At 35.2% G+C, this 22,224-nt stretch overlaps 1 protein-coding gene across 2 annotated transcripts; it reads right to left on the bottom strand.

Annotated features, from left to right (window-relative positions):
- Positions 1-1,535: 1,535 nt before the first annotated feature.
- On the bottom strand, positions 1,536-19,707 carry HORMAD1 (HORMA domain containing 1). Of its 2 annotated transcripts, XM_019739837.2 has the most exons (14): positions 19,660-19,707; positions 18,578-18,722; positions 17,128-17,191; positions 16,678-16,714; positions 14,872-14,892; positions 14,585-14,611; positions 13,059-13,126; positions 12,395-12,546; positions 8,003-8,262; positions 6,121-6,187; positions 5,965-6,041; positions 5,154-5,270; positions 3,191-3,262; positions 1,536-1,842 (listed from the first exon to the last, which is right to left on the bottom strand). In XM_019739837.2, exons 1-14 carry the CDS (start codon positions 19,690-19,692, stop codon positions 1,762-1,764), a joined length of 1,221 nt encoding a protein of 406 aa, XP_019595396.2. In that variant the 5' UTR covers positions 19,693-19,707; the 3' UTR covers positions 1,536-1,761. The 2 variants fall into 2 exon arrangements, with proteins under 2 accessions (XP_019595396.2, XP_074174941.1); XM_074318840.1 differs by lacking the exon at positions 14,872-14,892 and having other exon boundaries at positions 19,660-19,692.
- Between the last annotated feature and the right edge of the window lie 2,517 nt (positions 19,708-22,224).

The raw sequence follows: 22,224 nt of genomic DNA on the forward strand, positions 1-22,224 counted from the left end.
ACCGGCCAATCCAAGCGTTCAGCGAGCTAACAGCAGCTGCCGATCTACAAAGGTTTCGGTTGGTCAATCTCAGTTGTAGCAGGTGTGTTACTGTAGCAGTGTATACTGGGACAATTAGGTGAGATGTGTTGGGGTACAATAAAGCTAGGAATAAACATTTTTACAGGTGGGTACTAGACTTACCAGGGGGATCTCTTCGTAAATTATATAAATGTCTAACCACTATGCTGTACACCTGAAGCTAATAGAAAATAACATTAAGTGTCAACTGTAATTGAAAAAGAATAAACATTTTTAAATTGGTTGTTTGCGACAATTAGCTTATCCCTAACTTTCCTGTTACAGAAAAACCCGATCTGGGTCAGTCTGTGGATGTTTATTTGGTTTACGTTAAACAAGATGCATTTCTACCATCACATACATAATGACATTCTCTATTAATGCTTGTTCTGGCAAACTTATGGATAATGTATGTTTTTAGAACGTGGCTACTGAAACCTCAAAAGGCAAACAGACCAAGTTTTAAGTCTTCCTTTTTTAAAGCAAAGGAAACAGTCGAAGTTGGAACCAGGTCCCAGGTTTCTCACCAGAAGCACATCTTGCACTCAAAAGTTCTCGTGGGGACAGAACCAGGAGTGCAGTTTCCAGGCTCTCGCCCTCACGTGGAAAGGTGCTCACTTGGGTAGTAAATGGCCATCAACTGTGATTGGATGGCCATCAGCGGTGGCTAGTTGGCCATCAGCTATAACCAGTGACCCATTGGCCACTAATATAACTGCCGTGGTTACACTAGCAGAAAAATGGGGGCTAGCAAGAAGATGGTGGCTGAGCTAGCAAGCAGCAGAGTGTGGATTGTGGATTGCAGAAAACCGGATTGCAGCTAGCAAATGGGGAGTCGGTTGGTTGGCAGAAAAGCTGACACCAGGTCGCTCGTCATGTGAATCCAGCCTCCAGTGAGACTATACTGGTATGACTCCCCTACCTACGGCTCCGTGGGTGTTCGTATTTGGCCTCACCGTGTCCTTTGTTCTTATGTGGGGAGCGGGACCAGAGACTCCGCACGACACCCTGCATGACAGTTCTACTCTTGCAAAGTAACATCTACCAAAATGATCTGAAAATTAGTCCCTAAACATTTTCTGCTAATTAAATAAAAATTAGAAGCCATGAAAGAGTTTAGATGCTGGATAATATTTTATTTATGCTCCCCAAAATGCCAGACTTTCACAATCTTAGTCATCATTTCGTCTTATAGTAAAAAACGTTTTAAAAAAGGTAAAGCACATATGTTTAATTGTACACTACACTGTTAATACACTGTATCAAAGTACTGAAGAACACTGTTTTAATAACAATTGCAAACACAGCTAGTTAAACGGTATAGTTTTAACATAAGTAAAAAGTGAATTCCTTCCAAAATTTAACACCAAAATAAACATTGTTTCAAAATGGCTTTAGAAGGCCTTAAAAATTAATATATTTTTTAAAGGAAGTATCCACCAAAATGGAAGATAGATCAATATTGAGCAGATAATTAATGACACTGGTACTTTTGATTTTATTCAAAAGTTCTCTTGGATTTGCCTCAGGTAACGTTCAGGATCACAACCTGGTAAGTCAGCTAAGAATTCAATTTTATCACTAACTGCATAAGACTACATCTAAGTTTTCAGAGGTAGGGCAAACACACCTTAAAACAGTAATATAGCTTCCTTTAAATGTTGCAATGAACTGTGCAAACATGAAGAAGAAAAATAATTTTTATGTATGTTCTTTTGGTTCACTAAACTTTCTTCTTTTTGGCATTGACTCTTGACTAGGAGAATCAAAGTGATGACGGACCTGTCAAAAGAAAACAACTACTAAGAATAGGTAATTTCCAGTTTAAATGTCTTTAACTTTAGATCTTTTTCATGTCTCTGAGGTTTCTTTCTTTTTTTAAATTATACCTAGCATACCTATTTTTCTACTAAGATAGGTTACGTGGGTTCTTTAAAAGTACGGTAAATTTTATTACTGACATATTTATATCTTCTAATGGCCGCAGAAAGTGTACACTTGCAAAGTATAAGGTCCTCATTAGAGTTGTTGGAGTAGACAGATTTAACATTATGCCCTCAAAATAGTAAAATATTTTGGGGGGATGAAAGGAGAAAAACGATTTAAAAACCAGATGCAAATTGAGAAACATTCTACCTGGCACAATGTAAGATTTAAATCATGTTTTGTTTTTGTATCCTGGTCCTGAGCAGTGCCTGCTAGTAGACATTCAATGTACACTTTTGCACAAAAAGGGTGACGAACTAGGAAAATTCCTCACAAAATTCCCTGAGTTACTGAACTTTGATTCTTCTGGGGAAAAAAATCACTAAGAATACAAAATGGATTATGATTTTGCTGAAAAAAAATCAAGACTTACTATATTGGGAAAAATGAAAAGAACCTGGTACATTAATTAAATGTCAGATTACTCCATTCTCTTTTTAAGATATGTAACATGATAATAGTATTAGTCAACTATATTTTTGAGATTACCCTTTTAACATTTGATTTTTAATAATAGTCTTAAGTTTTCAGTTGTCTAATTTAACCTACTAATACTAAAAATCCTAGTTAACAAAATATATTTATCTATCTCAGAAATGACAAACACATTATCTGATTTAGTAAAGTAAATTTCCAAATATAAAACAATTGTTACAGGATTTAGGTCAGGAAACATTTTTTTTCTAAGGTAGTAGGAGGAAATGCTGTATTTTTAAGGAACACGTTGTTTTGGTAACGTCTCTACTTCAGTTTTGTCTGCAGAAAGCTCAGTTCAAATTTGTGGCCCAATTTTAGCTCTACATAAATAAAACGGCCTGAATATTCTTGTACTCTCATTTTTTCATTCTATTCCTATTTTCCTGACACTGATTTTTATTTATTTTATAAATTCCTTCAACTACTTCAAATCATTCACAGAATTAGACATTAAATATTTACACGGAAAAAATTAATAAACCAACATAGCACATCTTATTTCAGAGTCAGATTTTTTGGGAACCAAATATTTTTAAAAGATTTGGATATAAGAGCTCTGAGGTATATCCAGGGATATTATCATATTTATCACCTTAAATTTAATCTATAATAATGATATTCTAATACTTGCCATTTTATTCCACCTATATATTATCATGAGACTTACTGTTTTCCCAGATTTGAGTTCACTTCTCTTCCACTTGTCTTTAGAAGATTTTACTGGTTGATTTCCATTAGCCTCCACAAAGATAGAATAATTACTAATTGGTTATTTCTCAAAGACCAATTTTAACCAATGATTTTTAACCATGAGTAACTACATGAAGTTTTTTAAAAAAAACAGCTTTACTGAGATGTAATTCATATACCATACAATTCGCTATTTAAAAGTGTACAATTCAGTGATTTTTAAGTATATTCACAGAGCTGTGCAACCACCATCAGTCAATTTTAGAACACTTTCAATCACTCTAAAAAGAAACCCTGGACCCTTAGAGCTATCACCCCTCTATTTCTCCATTCTCCCACCAGCCCTACAATTTCATCTCTCTATAGAAATCCCTATTCTGGACTTTCACATGAATGGACTCATATAATATGTGGGCTTTTGTGACCGGCTTCTTTTCACTTAGCATGATGTTTCCAAGGTTAATCCAAGTTGTAGCATTGTAGGATTGGTACTTCATTCCTTTTTATGGCCTAATAATATTCTATTGTGTGGATAGACCCCATTTTGTTTATCCATTCATCTGTTGGTAGACATTTAGGTTTTTTCCACCTTTTGGCTATTGTGAATAATGCTATATATTCAGTTTTTTTAAATGAATATTGGATGATGACAAATTATTAGCTGTCCCACTACTACTGTCTAAAAGGACGTACTTATTTTCTGGTGCTTCAAATGTACTCTTCAATAACTTCCTTAGTATGTATTATTAAATATTTTCATTTCTTGCCCTTTCCTAACCATAATTCAGTCATGATTCTCAAAATTAGGGTACTTTGGCAAAGAGATCGTATCCCAAAACGCAGGCAATTTCAGAAGTGAATTTATGTTCCCAAAGCATCCTAATGTTCCATTGCAAGGAAATCTTGCCTAATCATTTTTTAATGCTTGCTCTTCTCCTTATGTCCTAGCACAGAATACTCATTCTAAGGAGAAGCTGCCTAGAAAGAACATTTTGCTGCTTAGATACTAATTTTTGAAATTATTTTATCTCTTGCTTTCCTCAGCATACTAGTTTGAATGCTGTCTTCTGCCATTTCTAACTTCCATTAAGAATGTGGGGGGTTGGGAGGGACACCTGAAAATGGTACTATCATCAGCGGTGACTTGTTAAATGTTTGACAACCGGTTCTCTGGGAGTTGAGGCATTTGCTGATTTCCATGTGGAGAATACGTCCAGTTCCCAGGTGCCAAGGTGATGTCACTGAATGAGGACTTGGGAAGAAACGCTCCAGCACACCACTGTTAGTATGCTGTCTGTTTCCTAGCCTTGGATATAATGTTTTGAATATTTTACAGAATGCTTTTCTTTACCTCCAAACCTTTGAGAGTAACTTAAAGGTCTAAAATAAAACACAAATTTCTATTTAGTACAGTTCATACCAAAAACTGAAATAAGGCAGTGTGTGTGTGTTTTTTTTGTTTGTTTTTTTTGCTTAAGAACATGAGATTCATTTTATGCAAGATATATACAAAACACTCCTTTTTAATGTCTTGTTAACAAGATAATCCATTTACAAGACAGAACATGGAAACATTTTGGCATTTCCTCGGGAGTCTAGATAATGGTGTCACTTCTCAAAGCCTTTCCTGGATTCCCCACTCTAATGTACCTTCAGTAAGGGTAACCAGTCTTTCCTTTGTGCCTCGATGCAGCCTATCCAGACTGCTATCATAGCCCCTTGTCACTGCCTAGCGACCTCCAATTACTAAAGTTTTAGCTAAGAACAGCAACTGCGTGTTATTCATGTTATGTCTCCAGCACCTAGTAAAACACCTGACACATAGTAGGCGCTTATTAAATATTGGTCTAATACATGAAGTGTTAATTAAGCAAAATAAACTCACGTATGGGGAAAAACCACAAGGTTGGAATGGAAAACAAATCTAAAGAGTCACTTACCATTTTATTCTGAAAGATTTTTCCACTTCTTGTTTTGCTTTCCGGCACATCAAGTTCAGAAGTTTTACTGACTTCAGACACACCAAGTGCAAATGTTTTATTGACTAAGTGCTCAACCTAGAAAAGAAATAATTAAACAAAACCACATAATAAAAGCTTCTCATAACACAATAATGGAGTTCAAAAATTCAATCACATCAAATTTAGGGTCTTGTTATGTTGATTTAATGAAACCAATAATTTGGAGTTGGCTGTCACAAAAAGCACAAAGCTCAAGATAGTAAAACTGACACTACACAAGTGACCATTCACTGAACTGAGAAAGCCCCAAATGATCACCAGGCACTACTCTTCCAGAAGATAAAAACTTCTGTCCATCCCCACTGGAGAAAGGGGCTGTGCAAGGGAGAACAATCATCTATCCCATTATTTTCAAGTTCATTTTATCTAAATGTCACTTCAAGATTTTACTGTATATGGAAAACAAATTAAACATGTTCTGCTCCAAAGCAACCAAATTGTAAATACAAAGGTTGGTGGAATAAATAATTGCTGAAGATACTATCTAGCTCTGAAATACAGAGATTCTATGAACACTATTTAGATTTATTACTAAGCAAATCTACCAATAATATACTTAAAACTTTCCAACATATAATTCCCCGATTTTGTTAATAAGCATTCTTAGTACCTAATTTTCTTCTAAAAGACCTAGAACATAATAAGAAAATCTGAGAAATAACTAAGCATGCAAGCAACAGTCTTTTGAAAAAAACAAGTTAAAAGTGAGATGGAACTATCAAGTTTATACCTGAGAATGAGAAATGGAATGATCTAGACTTTCTTTACACTTCATAATTTCATCTTCCTCACAAACTAAACTTAGTTCTGAAATGAAAAAAAAGAGTTAAAATAGTATAAAATTGAATTGGAAGTGAATTAATCTACATTTTCATTAATTTCTCACCTTCAAGTTCAGAAGATTCAGAATTTTTTTTCTGCTCTTCCATTTTAGTTTCAATGTCAAAATCATCCTACATAATTACATGAAAAAGAAAAAAGGGACACATTTCAAAAAAAAACCCTAAACCAACTTGGTAAAAGTATTTATGAACAAATTTGTTTTCTGTGAAGGTTAAATATGACATAACACTACAAACTACCTTATGCTTGCTAGAAATAAAATGGTTCTATAATCACAATAACAAGTCAATTTATTTACCCAAAGTATAAAATACTACATTGCTTTACTTTGCAGGATTGCTTTAAGGACAAATGATAAAAATATACAACTTTCTCAAAATGCATGATGGTTGCAAGAACCCTTAGCTCTTACTGTTGTTAGCGGGCACTGAATTAGGCATGTTCACACAACAAGCCGCCACTTCACTAGCTCTGGAATTTCCATACAGATGTTAGCATACGCTCTTCATATGCCCCAGCCCTCTTCAGGGAGTTAGCGAAGGATAAACTCACTTGTGGTATGGTAGAAATAGCAACAGGCTTACTGTCTATTTTATTTATTTATTAAAAGATTTTATTGGGGAAGGGGAACAGGACTTTATTGGGGAACAGTGTGTACTTCCAGGACTTTTTCCAAGTCAAGTTGTTGTCCTTCTTAGTTGTGGAGGGCGCAGCTCACCTCCAGGTCCAGTTGCCGTTGTTAGTTGCAGGGGGCACAGCCCACCATCCCTTGCAGGAGTCGAACTGGCAACCTTGTGGTTAAGAGCCCACTGGCCCATGTGGAAATCGAACCGGCAGCCTTTGGAGTTAGGAGCATGGAGCTCCAACTGCCTGAGCCACCAGGCTGGTTCCTAATGTCTACTTTATAATTAGTATTCTCTTGTGATGTGTCAAAGATCTTTAAATATGAGAATGCTACATAAATCCCAGACATATTTGTTTATAAAGCAAGACTGGGGTTTCGGTTTTAGGAAAAAGATTTCTTTTTTGACTGTATTGGTCGAAATTGAATTCTCTCTTTTTAAGGGTGTGGCCACAGAGCCTCAATCAAAATTGTCAGTCTCTCTCTATATATGTACTGTGGTCATAATTTAGAATGAAATGAGATAAGATAAAACAAAGATGAGATTAAGGAACAATCATGTTAATGATGAAAGATTTTCTGGGAGTGAACAACAAAAGCTTTATATTTACATTCATCCATTCACTCAACCAATACTGAGAATGCACACTTGTAAATCTAAGTGGTAGGCACAGTTCGCCTTCCAGAACTGACTGTCCAGGCCCTGAAGAAGTTCAAGCACAGTTAGTAGGGGTGTTGTAAAAAGGGTTCTAGCATTAGCTGGGGGACTGGAGTAGGTTTCCAAACTCTGCTGCAGACCAAGGGGTCTCCGCAGAGTCCACTATGAGGGCAGGTCAGGTGGTGACCTGGGCAGTGGCTGGGCCTCCATGACCATTCCCTGCTTCATTCACAGTAGTTGCGCTTTTAAATTTCTGAGAATAATGTAGTTTGCACCCAGATAAAAACCTCTGAAACTGATGTTTTAAACTGGGTTGGGGCATATTCAGAGCGTACGCTAACATCTGTATGGAAATTCCAGAGTTGTTGAAGTGGTGGCTTGTTGTGTGGACATGTCTAGTTCAGTGACCTCTAACAACCGTAGGATTTAAGGGTTCTTACAACCATCATGCATTGTGAGAAAATCGTATATTATTGTCATTTGTCCTTTAAAACAAGCCTATACCTTCAACGCCCCTTCCAATCTTGAGTTTACGGTTATGAGACAGTATTTATACAAGTATTAAGGAGAGCTGTGAAGAAAGTCCTCAAAATTGAGTCAAACATTTATTACTACTGGACTTCGTATTTCTTTAAATATACTTACATTTATATACTGCTTCTTTTCATATTCCACATCATCTTTGTCCACGAGAATTTTCTGAAGTGGTGTTTTTAATTGTTTTGGTGATAATACAGATGAATCAATATTTTCCATTCGTTCTTTCTCAGTCGTCACTTTTACTTTGAAGGTGTGAAAAGGAGTCGGGACTGCTCCCACATTTAAGTACATAGGCTCCCCATCAAATATCACTCCTTCACAATCACCATCCTTAAAGCCCGGAGGCTGGTAATCTGCGGGTGTGACTGCAAAAGAGCTACGTATAAACTGTGCTTTTCATGAAATTGAAGAAAATATTACTATAAAAATATATGCAGATTGAAGAAATTCCACTAGTACTTCTAAAAGGGCGTACAATAAAAAGGAAAAATCACTCTCCTACTATCTCCAAGTTCTTGTTTTATTCCCTAAAGGTAATCTTTTCTTTTTCTTCACTCGACTGGCTGTGTGACCTTGAGGAAATTGTTGATCAGCCTTAATTCGGTTTCCCAATCAGTCAAATGGGGAAAATAATCCCGCCTACCGTATTTGCCAGAAAATAAGACCTAACCGGAAAATAAGCCCTAGCATGATTTTTCAGGATGCTTGTAATATAAGCTCTACCACAAAAATAAGCCCAAGTTAAGATCATTAGCCAGACGGATGCATTTAATATGCCTGTTGCAACATACGACGGACGTATTAAATTATAAAATAATAATGTTAACATATACTTAAATATAAATAAATAATATTATTGACATTAATACTTAAAATAAATAATAAGTTATAATTATTTGTAAATACCCAAGTGGGAGCCTTTGGATGAGAGGTAATGCCTATGTAAACAGATGAACTCGAGACTTATTGCTGAATGACCAATCAGAGTACAGACACAACGCACGAACGGACGTGGTTGTGTCTAACATGAATCTTCATAATTCAATATGTCATGTGTTGTAACAGACGTACTTAATGCACTTGCGTGAAATAAAGAAATGTTTTCTGAATTTTGGTGCCTGCAATTTTTTGTTGCTTTTCTGTGGACTATCATTCTTAACTGTCATCATTTTTTTGCCACTCCTGTCTCATCAGTCTTTAATGAACACTTGATTTAAAGAGAATAATATTTTGACCCCCAGACAAGATGTGTGCAAAAAGAAAGAGCTATTCCGTCAAGTACAAGAAAGGAATCGTGCAGGACTCCCAGGGCAAGAATCTTACGGCTTTCTGCAAAGAGAAGAAGTTGGATCTCTGAATGGTCTTAAAATGGTGAGCAGAGTACGGTAACCTCAGTCAACAGGTGGACGAGGGAAATGCTAAGAAGCACAAGTGTGGATCAGTCGGCAACCATTATTTCCTGAGCTGGAAGACATCATCTGTGAGTGGATTGCTGACAGGAGAGCAGAGGCAATGCACCACAGTTAGAAATATCCGCAGAAGAATTCAAAGCATCACAACACTGGCTGGATGGCTTCCTTTAGCAATATAAACTGTCTCTAAGATCGACAACACTGTTCAAGATGGAAGATACTGAAGTTATTAAACGTGCACTTGCATTCAAGTCCTTTGTCGATGGCATCGACTTTTCTGAATACCAACTCTCCAACAGGATTGCTATGGGTGAAACTGCAGTGTTTATGGACCAAGGATCTCAAACGACAAACGATAGAGGGGTGCCTCGTCAATCTACATTCCCTCCACTGGTTACAAAAGTGCACATGTTACCTGTATTTTGGCAATTCGTCTGGATGAAAAGAAAGCCCCACCTCTAATCATCACTAAGGGCAAGAAAGATAAGGTTGAACGTGTTTCAAGCATTTATGTTCTTGAAACTGAAAAAGTCTGGTGCACACAAGCAGTTATAAGGAAGTGGGTCGATTTAATGCTCCCACTTGCTTTGCGAGGTGGCCAAAGAGGTCTGCTAGTCTGGGATTCAGCCAGCACTCACCGCGCTAAAGACATGAAGAACTTCCTTGCAGAGAGAAGAATAGATCAAATAATGATTCCCGCAGGAATGACTGCCTATCTCCAGACTCTCGATATTGCAATAAACAAGCCATTCAAGTACCATTTGCGCATGGAAATCAATGGCTACACTGAAAATAGAATGGAGAGAAATCAGCGTGGAAACTTTGTGAAGCCAAGCCTGCAAGAGGTCGTGACTTGGGTGAAGAATTCATGGGATAAAATCACTGACAGCTGTGTTGCCAATGCACTACGAGCAGGCTACATGGACAAGAAGGGCTCATTTAAGGAGCGCTCTATTGCTGGACATGAGAGATTGGGGCCAATGGTTCTACAGGAAATGGAGGTGCAAGAAATTCAAGCAGGAATTCGGGGTTTGGAGAGTTATGGCGATGTTCCAGAAGAAGATGACATGACTGTATTTGAATAAATGTATATTTTTGTACATGAATAAATGTAGATTGTTGTACATGAACAAATGCAGATGGTTGTACACGAAAAAATAAGACATCCCCTGAAAATAATCCCTAATGAGTCTTTTGGAGCAAAAAGTAATATGAGACCTGGTCTTATTTTCGGGGAAATACGGTACCACATTAGGATCATTGTGGGTATAAATAAATTCAATTGTGTAAAATGCTCAGAACAGAACTGGCACATAGTAAGTATTCAGTAATTGTTAGCCGTTGTTATGTTCTCCTAGAAGATACTGTGCTTGTAAAATATGTAATTTTTATATATAGGTCCTTAAAAAACATGAATGAGATCATATTGTTCTGTACCTAGGTGTTTTTAACATCTTTTTTAAATGTTTTAATATTTCTTGGATAACTTAATTTATCAGCACATTCTTTTTAACAGCTCACACAGTATTCTATTATATAGATGCACCATAATTTATTTACTCAATCCTCCAATGAAGGACACTCAAGGCTGTTTCCAGTTTGTTCCTATTTTAACCAATGCTATAATGAAAATCCTTATATACATATAACCTTACATATTTGTGTTAGTATAATCCCAAGATTCTTTCTAGCTACAGACTTTCTGGATTAAAGAGAATCTGCATTTAACATTTTGATAACTGCCAAACTGTCCTCTAAAAATGTTGCACCTACACACACACTCACAAGTGTATAAAAGTGCCTCCTTCCCCCCCCACACCCTAGCCAATAACATCTGGGTTTACAAGTTTTGCCGTTCTGGTAAGTGAAAAATAGTATCTCACTGTTTCATTTCTTTAAATATAAGTGAGACTGTATCTCTCATGGATAGGTTCATATCACTGCAGAAGTTTGGGTATATTTTAAAGCCCATTCTTTCAAATCGTTTTCAAATACCAATATTAAATGTAAATTTTATAATTTTAAAATATATATATCTCAACATACAACAAATGTTGGCGAGGATGTGGAGAAAAGGGAACTCTCAGGTACTATTGGTAGCACTGCAAATTGGTGCAGCCACTATGGAAAACAGAATGGAAGTTCCTCCAAAAATTAAACATAGAACAACCTTATGGGTGTTTATCCACTTCTGGGTGTTTATCCAAAGAAACCCAAAACACTAATTCAAAAAGATATATGCACCCCTATGTTTACTGCAGTGCTATTCACAATAGCCAAGACATGGAAAAAACCAAAATGCCCATCAGTAAGAAGAATGGATAAAGAAATTATGGTACATTTATACAATAGAGTATTACTCGGTCATAAAAAAGAATGAAATCTTACCATTTGCAACAACGTGGATGGACCTAGTGAAATAAGTCAGACTGAGAAAGACAAATACCATATGATCTCACTTATATGTGGAATCTAAAGAACAGAATAAATGAACAAACAAAACAGAAATAGACTCATAGATACAGAGAACAAACTGATGGTTGCTAGATGGCAGGGTTTGGGGGGATGGGTGAGAAAGATGAAGGAATTAGGAAGTACAAATTGGTAGTTACAAACAAAATAGTCACAGGGATATAAAATACCGTATGGAGAATATAGTCAATAATGTGGTAAAAACTATGTATAGTGTCAGATGGGTTCTAGACTTAGCAGAGGGATCACTTCATAAATTACATAAATGCCTAACCACTATGCTGTACACCTGGAACTAATATGAAATAATACTGAATGTCAACTATAATTTAAAAATATATAATCATAGGATATAAAGTACAGCATAGGGAATATAATCTATGGTATTGTAATAGCTATATACGGTGTCAGATGGGTAGTAGACTTGTTGGGCTTATCACTTTGTGAGGTGTGGAATTGTCTAATCACTATGTAGTTTTGTACACCTGAAATAATAATAAGAAATATATATAACAATTTAGGTCCTTAAATACATTTGGTATATAAATCAATTGTTTCAATGGTAATAAAACATACACGCAACAAGTGAAACAGAATGAATTGCAAATAGTACCTTCATCGTAGTAAAAAAGTTTCATGGTCAAACAAACATCATTGGGTAAAGGTCCTAGATTTTGCATTAGAACATAAATCTTGCGAATGAGGAGAATACTTGCTTTCTTGGTGTCAGCAGATGACACACTAGATTCACTGCTTTGGTTTTTACTAGGAGAGAATCATACATTGATTTCTTTTATGACACCTGTAGCTTCTAATAACATAACTTCATATTTTACTATTTGAGATTCTTATTTCTATTATAGCATTAAGTTGAAAGCTACCCTAAAATGTGTTTTAATGTCATTATTACAAAAATTTTAATATCACTATATCACCTTAATATCATTATTATAAACTAATAACTTAATTTTAAATACATTAATGTGCATTTTATATAAGATGTTTAAAAGAAACAAATGAAGCCTTTTAGTTACATTTATAATAACTCAAGCATACAATAGTTTTCCTACTCTGACTGTGTTTCTCAATTAAAATAGCATATAATTAGCCAGACTACTCGCTCGCAGCTACTCCAAGGGTATTTAATACATCTATACCTTGATGGTTAATTGGGGATATCTGAGGAGTTTCAGAATTTATCCTGAAGTTTAGCTATATAGTATTAATATGAATAAATGGTAATCTGTTATATAAAAAAGAAAACTATAGAACAATACCTTAAGAAGTCCATGACTGGTCCATTATTGGTATACTTGAATTTAAATTGGTAACATTCTGAAATTGTCTTAAATAGAAAGCATTGCAGTTACATATCTGGTATACAGGACTGGCAGCTGAGTAGCTATATACTATTTTTGCAGAACTCTTAAAATTTGCTTAATAATTTTTTTCTGCTATGTTAATCCCTAGTGATCCACTGAAACTTTCAAGTCCTAATAGTCAATTCCCATGGTTTGGGATTGGGGCTTCACTCTTGGAGAGAGATTTAGCCTCTCACTCATTGCAATTATGTATACCAGACAGAAGGAACTCCTCAGCAGGCAGGTAAGGAAGGAAGCATATCTCTTACTTTAGTAAAATAACTAAGCACAGGGCTTAAATCCTTGCTGTACTGTAACCACAAGCACGTCATTTAAGCTTTCTAAGTCTCAGTTTCCCCAGCTAATAAAAACAGTACCTATCTCATTAGTGGTTATGAATACTTGTCAAATGGGATAATTTATACAGTCCTCAATAAAGGGCCTGGCACACCAAGCAGTCAGTAAATATTAGTTCATCAGCAAGGTTTATCTTTTACTGAAAGAAAAAAAATATGCAACTGTAAAACACCTGAAAATAAGCGAACACTTTCCTGAACAATCAGTTTCTGAACAATCAACTAATTCATAAGCCTTTGCCCATATGATTTTCTTTTGTCGCCATGGACATATATTAAGCATTAATTGCAGGCATGAGTATCAAAGAAAAGACATTCCCAGCCCTCTTGAGGCTCTAATATTGCTTTCTTTACATTTCAGGGCTCAGATAGAAATGGGGATCAGCTCTTTTTTAAAAATCTGCTTTTCCCTGACTGAATGAAACACTGTATGTAACAGCTCTAGTGTAGTGGTTAAGCACCCAGATCATGAACTGGCCTGAGATCCAAATTCTGGTTCTGTGAACACAGGTGAGAAACCTTGTATGTAGGTTTCTTTATCTACAAAGTAGAGATGATAATGGTAGTTACCTCATGAAGGTTGTGATGAATCAATGAGATAACGCACAGAAAGCCCCAAAGAACAGATCCTAATAACAGTAAGGATTCAATCGATTTTTCCCCTTTGTTTCTAGTCTTATGGGTTCTTGTAATCTCTACTTTAATTGTTACACGAACAGGTGGATATGACTGGACTGGGATGAATATTCCAAGTTTAAGGATGAGTTTCTTATTTTTCTCAAACTCAACTCTTTTCATAATTCTATTAAAAAGAATATTGTAAAGAACTAGAAGTCAGGAGATTTAGGTTATTTCTAATGGTCTGTGGCTTTGTAGCCTAGAATCAGTCACATAATCTCTCTTGTAGTAAGTGTATTAATCTATTTAAAAATAACCATACAAGCCCTGTCTTACCTCAAAAGTCTGAGATTCAACCGTGAAAGTACATTGATGAGAGCATAATTAAAAGCATATTATATTATAATTTTTAAGTTATTTTTGGATAGTAGAGGCATTGCGTTTCCTTGTTGACTTAAGCACACTTACCCGAGGGTCTTCTGGATTGGTGTATACCTAATTAAAAAGAATTTATAATTGAGTTATAACAGGCTAACTAGTCAAGGAGAACTAAACGTTTAGGCTAAACTATTAAATGAACTCAGCAAAATAAAATACAAAATGACACCTCAAAGTACTAATTTGTTACTTTTTTCAATTGAACAGATCAATAGTTTGAATAAAATGACATAATTAATTGATGGTTTTAGTATTATTTAATTAAGCAAAGCCGAATTTGACAGTCTTTAGTAAATATACAATTTAAAAATACTTACAGCTAGCACAACCATCCTTAGCTGAAATACAACAAAAAACAAAAATCTTACTTTTATTGTGTAAAATACGTTTTTCATGATGGATCATAAGAATTTTGTCCTATTTCAACATTTATTCCTAGAAAGAAATAATCTTGCAACAAACAGACTTCGTATGATGCATATAAAGCAATAGCTATTTGTCTCTTTTTCCCAAAATATCTATTTCTAGTTGATTTACTGAAGATTTAAATTCATATCGTTTACTTAAGCAAACAGGGGATTACTGCCAGTTTTAAGGAAAATACATATTGTGAAAGAACACATTAAACCTTATCAATATAACTGATTTTTAAAGGAGAAAAAGCAGAGAGTCCAGAGCCCTGCTCGTTTAATAAAGGGAAGAGGCTCTGGAGACCATAGGAACGGAGAATCACAGGCAATAGTCACTCAGGTAACCTGCCAAAATCTAAGAGCCGTCCTTAATTTGGATCTTTTGCTTATACTCCACAACCAATCCATCAACAGGTACAATCAGATCTACTGCCAATCTTACCCTAAATCTTTTCTTTTTTTTCCTTCTTTTCTGCCATCCTGTTCTAAGCCACCATTTTGTTTTTGTTTTTACTAGTACTGCAGTAATAAGTTAAGTGCAATTCTCCTTAATTCCAATTTGTTCTTCTACCGTACATTCTTTAAATAGCGGCCAGAGTGATTTTTCTTTTAATTTAACATATAAATCAAATGTTGTTGTTACATTTTTATTGAAAACCTTCAAAGGACTTCTTTGCACCTAAAATAAAACCCAAACTCCTTACCTACACGGCCCTGTATGCTCTGGCCCCGCCTATCTCCCCAGGCTCATCTCACGCCACTCGCCCCCTCTGCTCACTGCGCTGCAATCATACTGGCCTTGAGCTCTCCAAACTCTTTTCCAACTCTTCCCATTTGCTGCTCTGCTAGGACTATTCCCTCCCAAAAATGAATGCCTGGCTGGTTTCTTCTCATTTGAGTGTCAGCTTAAATGTCACCTCCTCCGGTAGCTCCTCTGACCACCTCATCTAAAGTTACCCCACCTCTCCATTCGTCACATACTTTTTCTAAAAATTCAATGGCATTTGAACACTGTTGTAAATTAATCTGACTTGTTTTATTGTCTGTTTTCCACCCATAGAAGGGACCCTCTTTGTCTTGATCACTGTTAGCTGACCTAGAATATGTGCCTAGCATGTAACAGGCACTCAACATTTAATGAACAAATACTTAATGCCTTAATGAGGGAGGTTAGTGACCATAGAGAAAATTAATTTTTTTCACAATTTTGTTAAACATCTTTATATATGTTGACATATACATATGCTAAGTATACAAAAAGGCTTACACTCTATAGTGAACCCTTATTAATTGAAATTTCACTAATTCAGAATTTGTGACAATTTAACCTAGACTACATGGAAATTTATTTTTGAATGCTTGTGAAGAAATAATTTATTAAATTGTTATAAAAAAGAGTATAGAAGGCATATGAAACTAATGAATAAACTATTTTGACTTTTCAGTTAAGTTTTTGTAAGTTAATATGTGTTGTTAATACAAATGAGTGTTAACTATTAACCCAAACTGTCTTGGCAAAATTTAAGTATTAGTTCTATTGGCTTTAAGTGAGTTGAATATTAGTCTTTAAAGTATTCAAATGTTCACACTTTTCAGTAAATTGGACTGGCCTATGCCCAGGTTAGTTTAAATCAATGTTTTAGTGTATGGTAATTGATATTACATTTGTAGAATATAAACTTGGAAAAAAAGGATGAAGAGATACTGACTTACATATTTTTTCTGTAAAGCATCATAGCATCCTAGCATCCTGAAAAATAATCAAGGATTCATTTTTAGAGAGTGCATTTGCAGAAAATAGTTCTTCTAATAAATTTCCATATTATCTCATTACTAAATAATATAAAATTTTCTTATTAAAGCTCCTTGTCAACTAGATTAAAATAAAACAATGTGGCAGAAATAGAAAAAAATGTTGATAGGGATGGAAGGGAAGATATAAAATATGTGACCGCTAGTATTTGTGGGGGACAATAATGGGAAAATGAAGCCTGCTCACATGGAGCATATGGAAAATTTTAATGCAAAAATCCAAAGACCTGCAAAAATGGTATCCAGTGTTAAAGGTGCAATCACTAAAACTGGGTTAAACACTGAAACATATCCAAGGTACAAAAAAATATGATTTAAGAATATTCTGTTGTTAGGTATTCTTTTACTTACCACTTCACTAACTGTGTAGATCCTGGACAATTTTTATCTTCTCTCAGAATTTTGACACAAAGATCTACACACAAAAATGACAATATAAATATAGAGCTACTTAAGATTAGTAAACAATTAGAAATTTATAATGAAGATTTTTTTCTTTAGCTGTGTATTTATTATCATTACATTATTAATGGCAATTAACTTCCAAGTAATCAGTATTAATATAATTAAACAAAATGGAAACAAATAATCTTTTTATCCTTATTACAAAATGGCATCATAAATGATGTTTGCATGTCAATAGATAGAAATTTTCATTTTTAAAAGCTATAGAATACTTAAAGTTAGATATAATGTTTTTATGCCATTGTTATCCAAAAGTCTTAGAATGTTTGCTATGGACCCTTATCCTAGTAAAATACTTGTAAAAGGCCAAGAAATTAACTGGATAGAGCCCCGCAAAGAAGCAACATGTAATACCATGTAAAGGACTGAGAAGATCTCTCAGTCTCGGGTTCCTTATCTGAAAAATAGGGATAATATCTAACTCATAGGTCTGTAATGTGAATGAGAAGGTATCACACATAACATAGTACTTTGCATTTCACCTAGCACATAGTTGGCGCACACTATCAGGCATAATATTATGTATATATTGTGTGCTGGGCAGTAAGTTGTTATTGTAGTATATATAGACTGACTATTTTCACATAAGAACATACACCACCACTGTAAACACCTATAAATAATAGAATATTTTTATCTGTTTACTTCACCATTGTAAGAATAATGTCAGATGAAGTCATACTTGAGAAAATGAATAAAAATTTTTATGATTAAGTGCTTTCAGAGGCATTGAATATACTTTTTAAAAACCACTTAGATGACCACACAAAAACTTGTACATGTATGTGGCATTATTTATAATAGCCAAAAAGTGGAAACAACCCAAATGTTCGTCGACTGATGAATGGATAAAACTGTGGTGTATATCTATATGGAGTACTATTCAGCAATAAAAAATGAAGTACTAATCCATGCTACAGTATGGATGAACCTAGAAAACATGATGCCAAGTGAAAGAAGCTAGTCACAAAGGGTCACATATTGCATGATTCCATTCATATAAAATGTCCAGAATAGAAAAACCTGTAGAGATGGAAAGTGGGCTGGTGATTGCTTAGGACTGCGGAGGTCGAGGGACATGAGAGTGACTTCATGGGTCTGGGGTTTCCTTTTAGGGTGATGAAAATATTCTAAAATTGATAGTGGTGATGTTTGCACATCTTTGACTATGCTGAAAATCACTGAATTGTGCACCTGAAATAAGTGAATTGGCGGGTGTGTGAATTACATCTCAAAAGAGCTGTTACTAAAAAAACAAAATCTTTAAGTCAAAAATTATAGATTTAGAGCAATCCAGTAAAAATAACTATGTTTAAAGTTTTTAAATAAACATTACCATCTACATATCTCGTTCCATAAGCACATTCTGGAAAAATTCCTCTCAAGTACGTGATGCAGGATACTGAAACTGCTAGGAGCCTCTTCACTAACACCAAAGACTGCTGCTCAGTTGATATCTTACTGGGAAATATCAATGCACTCTAAAGTCAAGGGAAATTAAAACATTTTACTTAGATTTGCTAAAAACAAAGTCTTCCTGAACTGGTAAATCTAATTCTGCAGAAGCATGGTACTCTCCCAAAGAATTTCTAACAACAGTGCTTAGAAATCCCCAGAACGTCAGTACGGCTTCTAAGATAGGAGGGTGTTTCCAAGGTAGCAGCCTAAAGGTAATATGCAAAAAAAAGTACTTAAGAATCTTTTTATGATTTTACTGATATGTGGGATATAAAACTGAAAGCAACAAAGGAACAAGACAAACAAGAAAAGAAACAAAAACTCATAGACATAGACAGTAGTTTAGTGGTTACCAGAGGGTAAGGGGGATGGGGGGTGGTAGGTGAGGGTAAAGGGGATCAAATATATGGTGATGGAAGGAGAATTGACTCTGGGTGGTGAACACAATGTGATATATAGATGCTATATAGATTACAGAATTGTACACTTGAAACCTATGTAACTTTACTAACCATTGTCACCCCAATACATTTTAATTAAAAAAAAATCCCCTTGCAGGTTAACTGTCTGTAAATGCATAACACATGGAAAGATAACACTCTTAATGCAAGATCTGTGCAAAAATGACAATTTTATCTTTGTGGGGCACGGATATTCATTTGCTAGGAGTGGACTGCTATGAATGATAATTTCATCAAAGCAACAGAACAGCATTCATTAATGACTAATGTAAATTGAATCTGAACCAGTGATTTAATGCAATGCATCAAACATCCAATAGAATTCTCCATTAATTGAAAATCATTTAGCAAAAATCTTCATTTCCTAAAACATGGCGTTTCTTGATATCACCAAACCCTCTAATAGTTGACTCTAACTTTCAAATATAAAAATAGTTGAGACTTCAAGAAAGCAAAAAATTAGCTAAATTAAAATATATTAAAATACAAGAAATCATACCATGGAAGTTCTCTTCAGTTGGGCAGTGGCCATCTTCTGATAAAGTATTTTCTTTAATTCAACCTGTGACACAAATACAACCTTTAACTTCAGGTATTTTTATCCCTAATATACTAATTTACTACATGTAAAGTCAGAAAGAACTTTATGTGACTAAATGAGAGGATGCCTTTGCTTAAAATGGAATCTCAAAAACATACTCATTTTGCTGTACCACTCCTTTGAGTAAGGTCCAAATTTAAGCCATTTGACTAGTAAGCCTTACATAAATGCATTAAGAAAGCTCTTTAAAAGACCTTTTTTTAAAAGCATAATCTTCTATTTTTCTTCACAGTATTCAAGCATTGACAACACTGTACAGGTAGACATCAGGTAATGAAAAACTGCCCCTGCCAAACCCTTTAAAATCATCTTTTAATTCTTGTTTTAAATTTGAAATTTCAAAATAACCAAATCAGGTAACTTTTCTTCACTGAACTTCAGCATGGCTACGGATATAAAGTATTGTCCTAATCTATGGAACAACCACAAAAGAACAACAGAAAATAGTCTAGATTTTTTTGACTGATTCTGATTTCTCAATTATAACTTTGATATTTTGATGGAAGTTTCCATTTTTTGGATCCCAATTTCATTTTTTCTTAATTAGACAGATCAGCCAGAAGAGTTAATAAAAGAGTCTATTTACTGTGACCGTTTAAATTTATCCTGATGAAGCCTGGACTAGACGCCAGTGTTAACCTACCCTCCTTCTGAAAAAGAACCTCTTCTGAAACATGACTAGGTTTACATTTTTCCCACGAATGTTTCGCCATTAAGACTTTAGGAAACTTAACAGGCGAAAGGTGACAGAAAAAGGAAATTAAAGGCAAACGATACTAAAATTGTGAAAGAAAAAAGAAACAAACACATATAGCATATTCCCTCACCTGCGAGGGCCGCTGCCAGCGACCAGAACTGCACGACACTGCACGAGCTTCGCCCGATGCGCATGCGCCTTCCTTCAACGGTTTCCAGGGGAGCAAGACAGTAGCTCTTTGACCCCCCCGTAGAGGTCACCTTTCCCGCCAAGAGCAGCGCAAGGCACGCTGGGAACCCCAAGCACCTGGTGGCCATGTTTTACCTAGAAAAGCGAGGTGCCTGTGGCAGGGGAGGGCTAAGTAATTGTATGTGCAAAGCCTTCCCGATATAGACAGATTTCCTACAATGACCAAAGTATCCTCAGCCGCCATTTAATTAATCAGATTAATTTCTGATTATTTTCTAACTTTGATTTTGTTATTGCATCTAACACGTAGTGCAGACGCACCTTTCACTCTCTGTGTCTTCAGGAAACAGTCGTTCCACCGTCCTTTAACTTAGATATTTCTACTGTGCTATGTCTCTAAGGACAGTGGATAGCTTTGAAGGTAATTGATGTCTCTTTTAGAAACACAATAATAAAATCAGACCTGGAAGGTATGTGGAGATAGTCTAGCAGTACAAGCTTCTTAGTTTACAGATTGGTATAGATTCAAATAAGTTGTTAGTGTAAATATATTGTAATTATTCATAAACATGAATACTTGTTGCATTACCAGTTAGAAAACAACCACTCCAGATATGAAAAGATTTGCCCAGTGTCACTTAAGAGAGGAATGAAAACTAGACCCCTGTTTTCAGGGTCAAAATTAGTGACAATCCCTTGGTCTAATAATTATTTGGCTTTCTATTTCTCTCACACTTAGAGTTTACAAAGGGCTTTCACATTTCACTATCTTATTTTTCTATCTTACTCTTACTTTGCTTCTTCCAAGAACCTTGTGAGGAAGACACAAATATTACCCCTGTTTCAGAGATGAGAAAACTGATTCTGGTAAAGTTGGTTGTCCCAGATCACAATTAATTTCAGTGCTGGCAGAGGGGGAGCCACTGCATCACGTAATGGTGACATATTAAGTTTATGATATGGTGCTTCATAATAAATTTATTTTGAGTCATTAACAACTACATATATAAAAAAAATGAAATAGCCAATCTGTGAACCATAGAATCAGCATAATGCTGTAGGGAAGGAATAATTTCTCTTCTACTTTCTTAGGGTCTCTGGCTACAAATTAAACAGACAGAAGACAGATTAACAGAAGAAAAGCATGCAAGTTTAAGAAAAGCATGTAAATATGTAATATATATTACATTTATATAATATAGGTATATATAATATGTATATGAACATACATGTAATATATATGTATATAATATATATGTTTACATGTACATGGGAGTTTTCACAAGAAAAATGAAGATCCTAAGAAGCAGAGTTGAATGCTTATATACTGAATTGGACAAAGAGTAAACTGTGAAAATGTGACTAAGCAAAAGGGCTTGGGCTGGGGTAGTGAAATGAGTAGAGAAATGACTGGGAAGATAAAGATTAGTTAAACAAAGTTTGTACTGGTTTATCTCGGCCTCAACTTCACGTTCTTGGTGATAAGACTGTCTCTCCTTGTCGTATAGGCAGGACGTCTTTCACATGGGAATTTCATCTCCTGCTTTTAAGAAAAAGAAGGAAGAGTAGAATGTCCT

The sequence above is a fragment of the Rhinolophus sinicus genome, linkage group LG14 (assembly GCF_036562045.2).
Source record: "Rhinolophus sinicus isolate RSC01 linkage group LG14, ASM3656204v1, whole genome shotgun sequence".
In the NCBI taxonomy this organism is placed as follows: domain Eukaryota; kingdom Metazoa; phylum Chordata; class Mammalia; order Chiroptera; family Rhinolophidae; genus Rhinolophus; species Rhinolophus sinicus.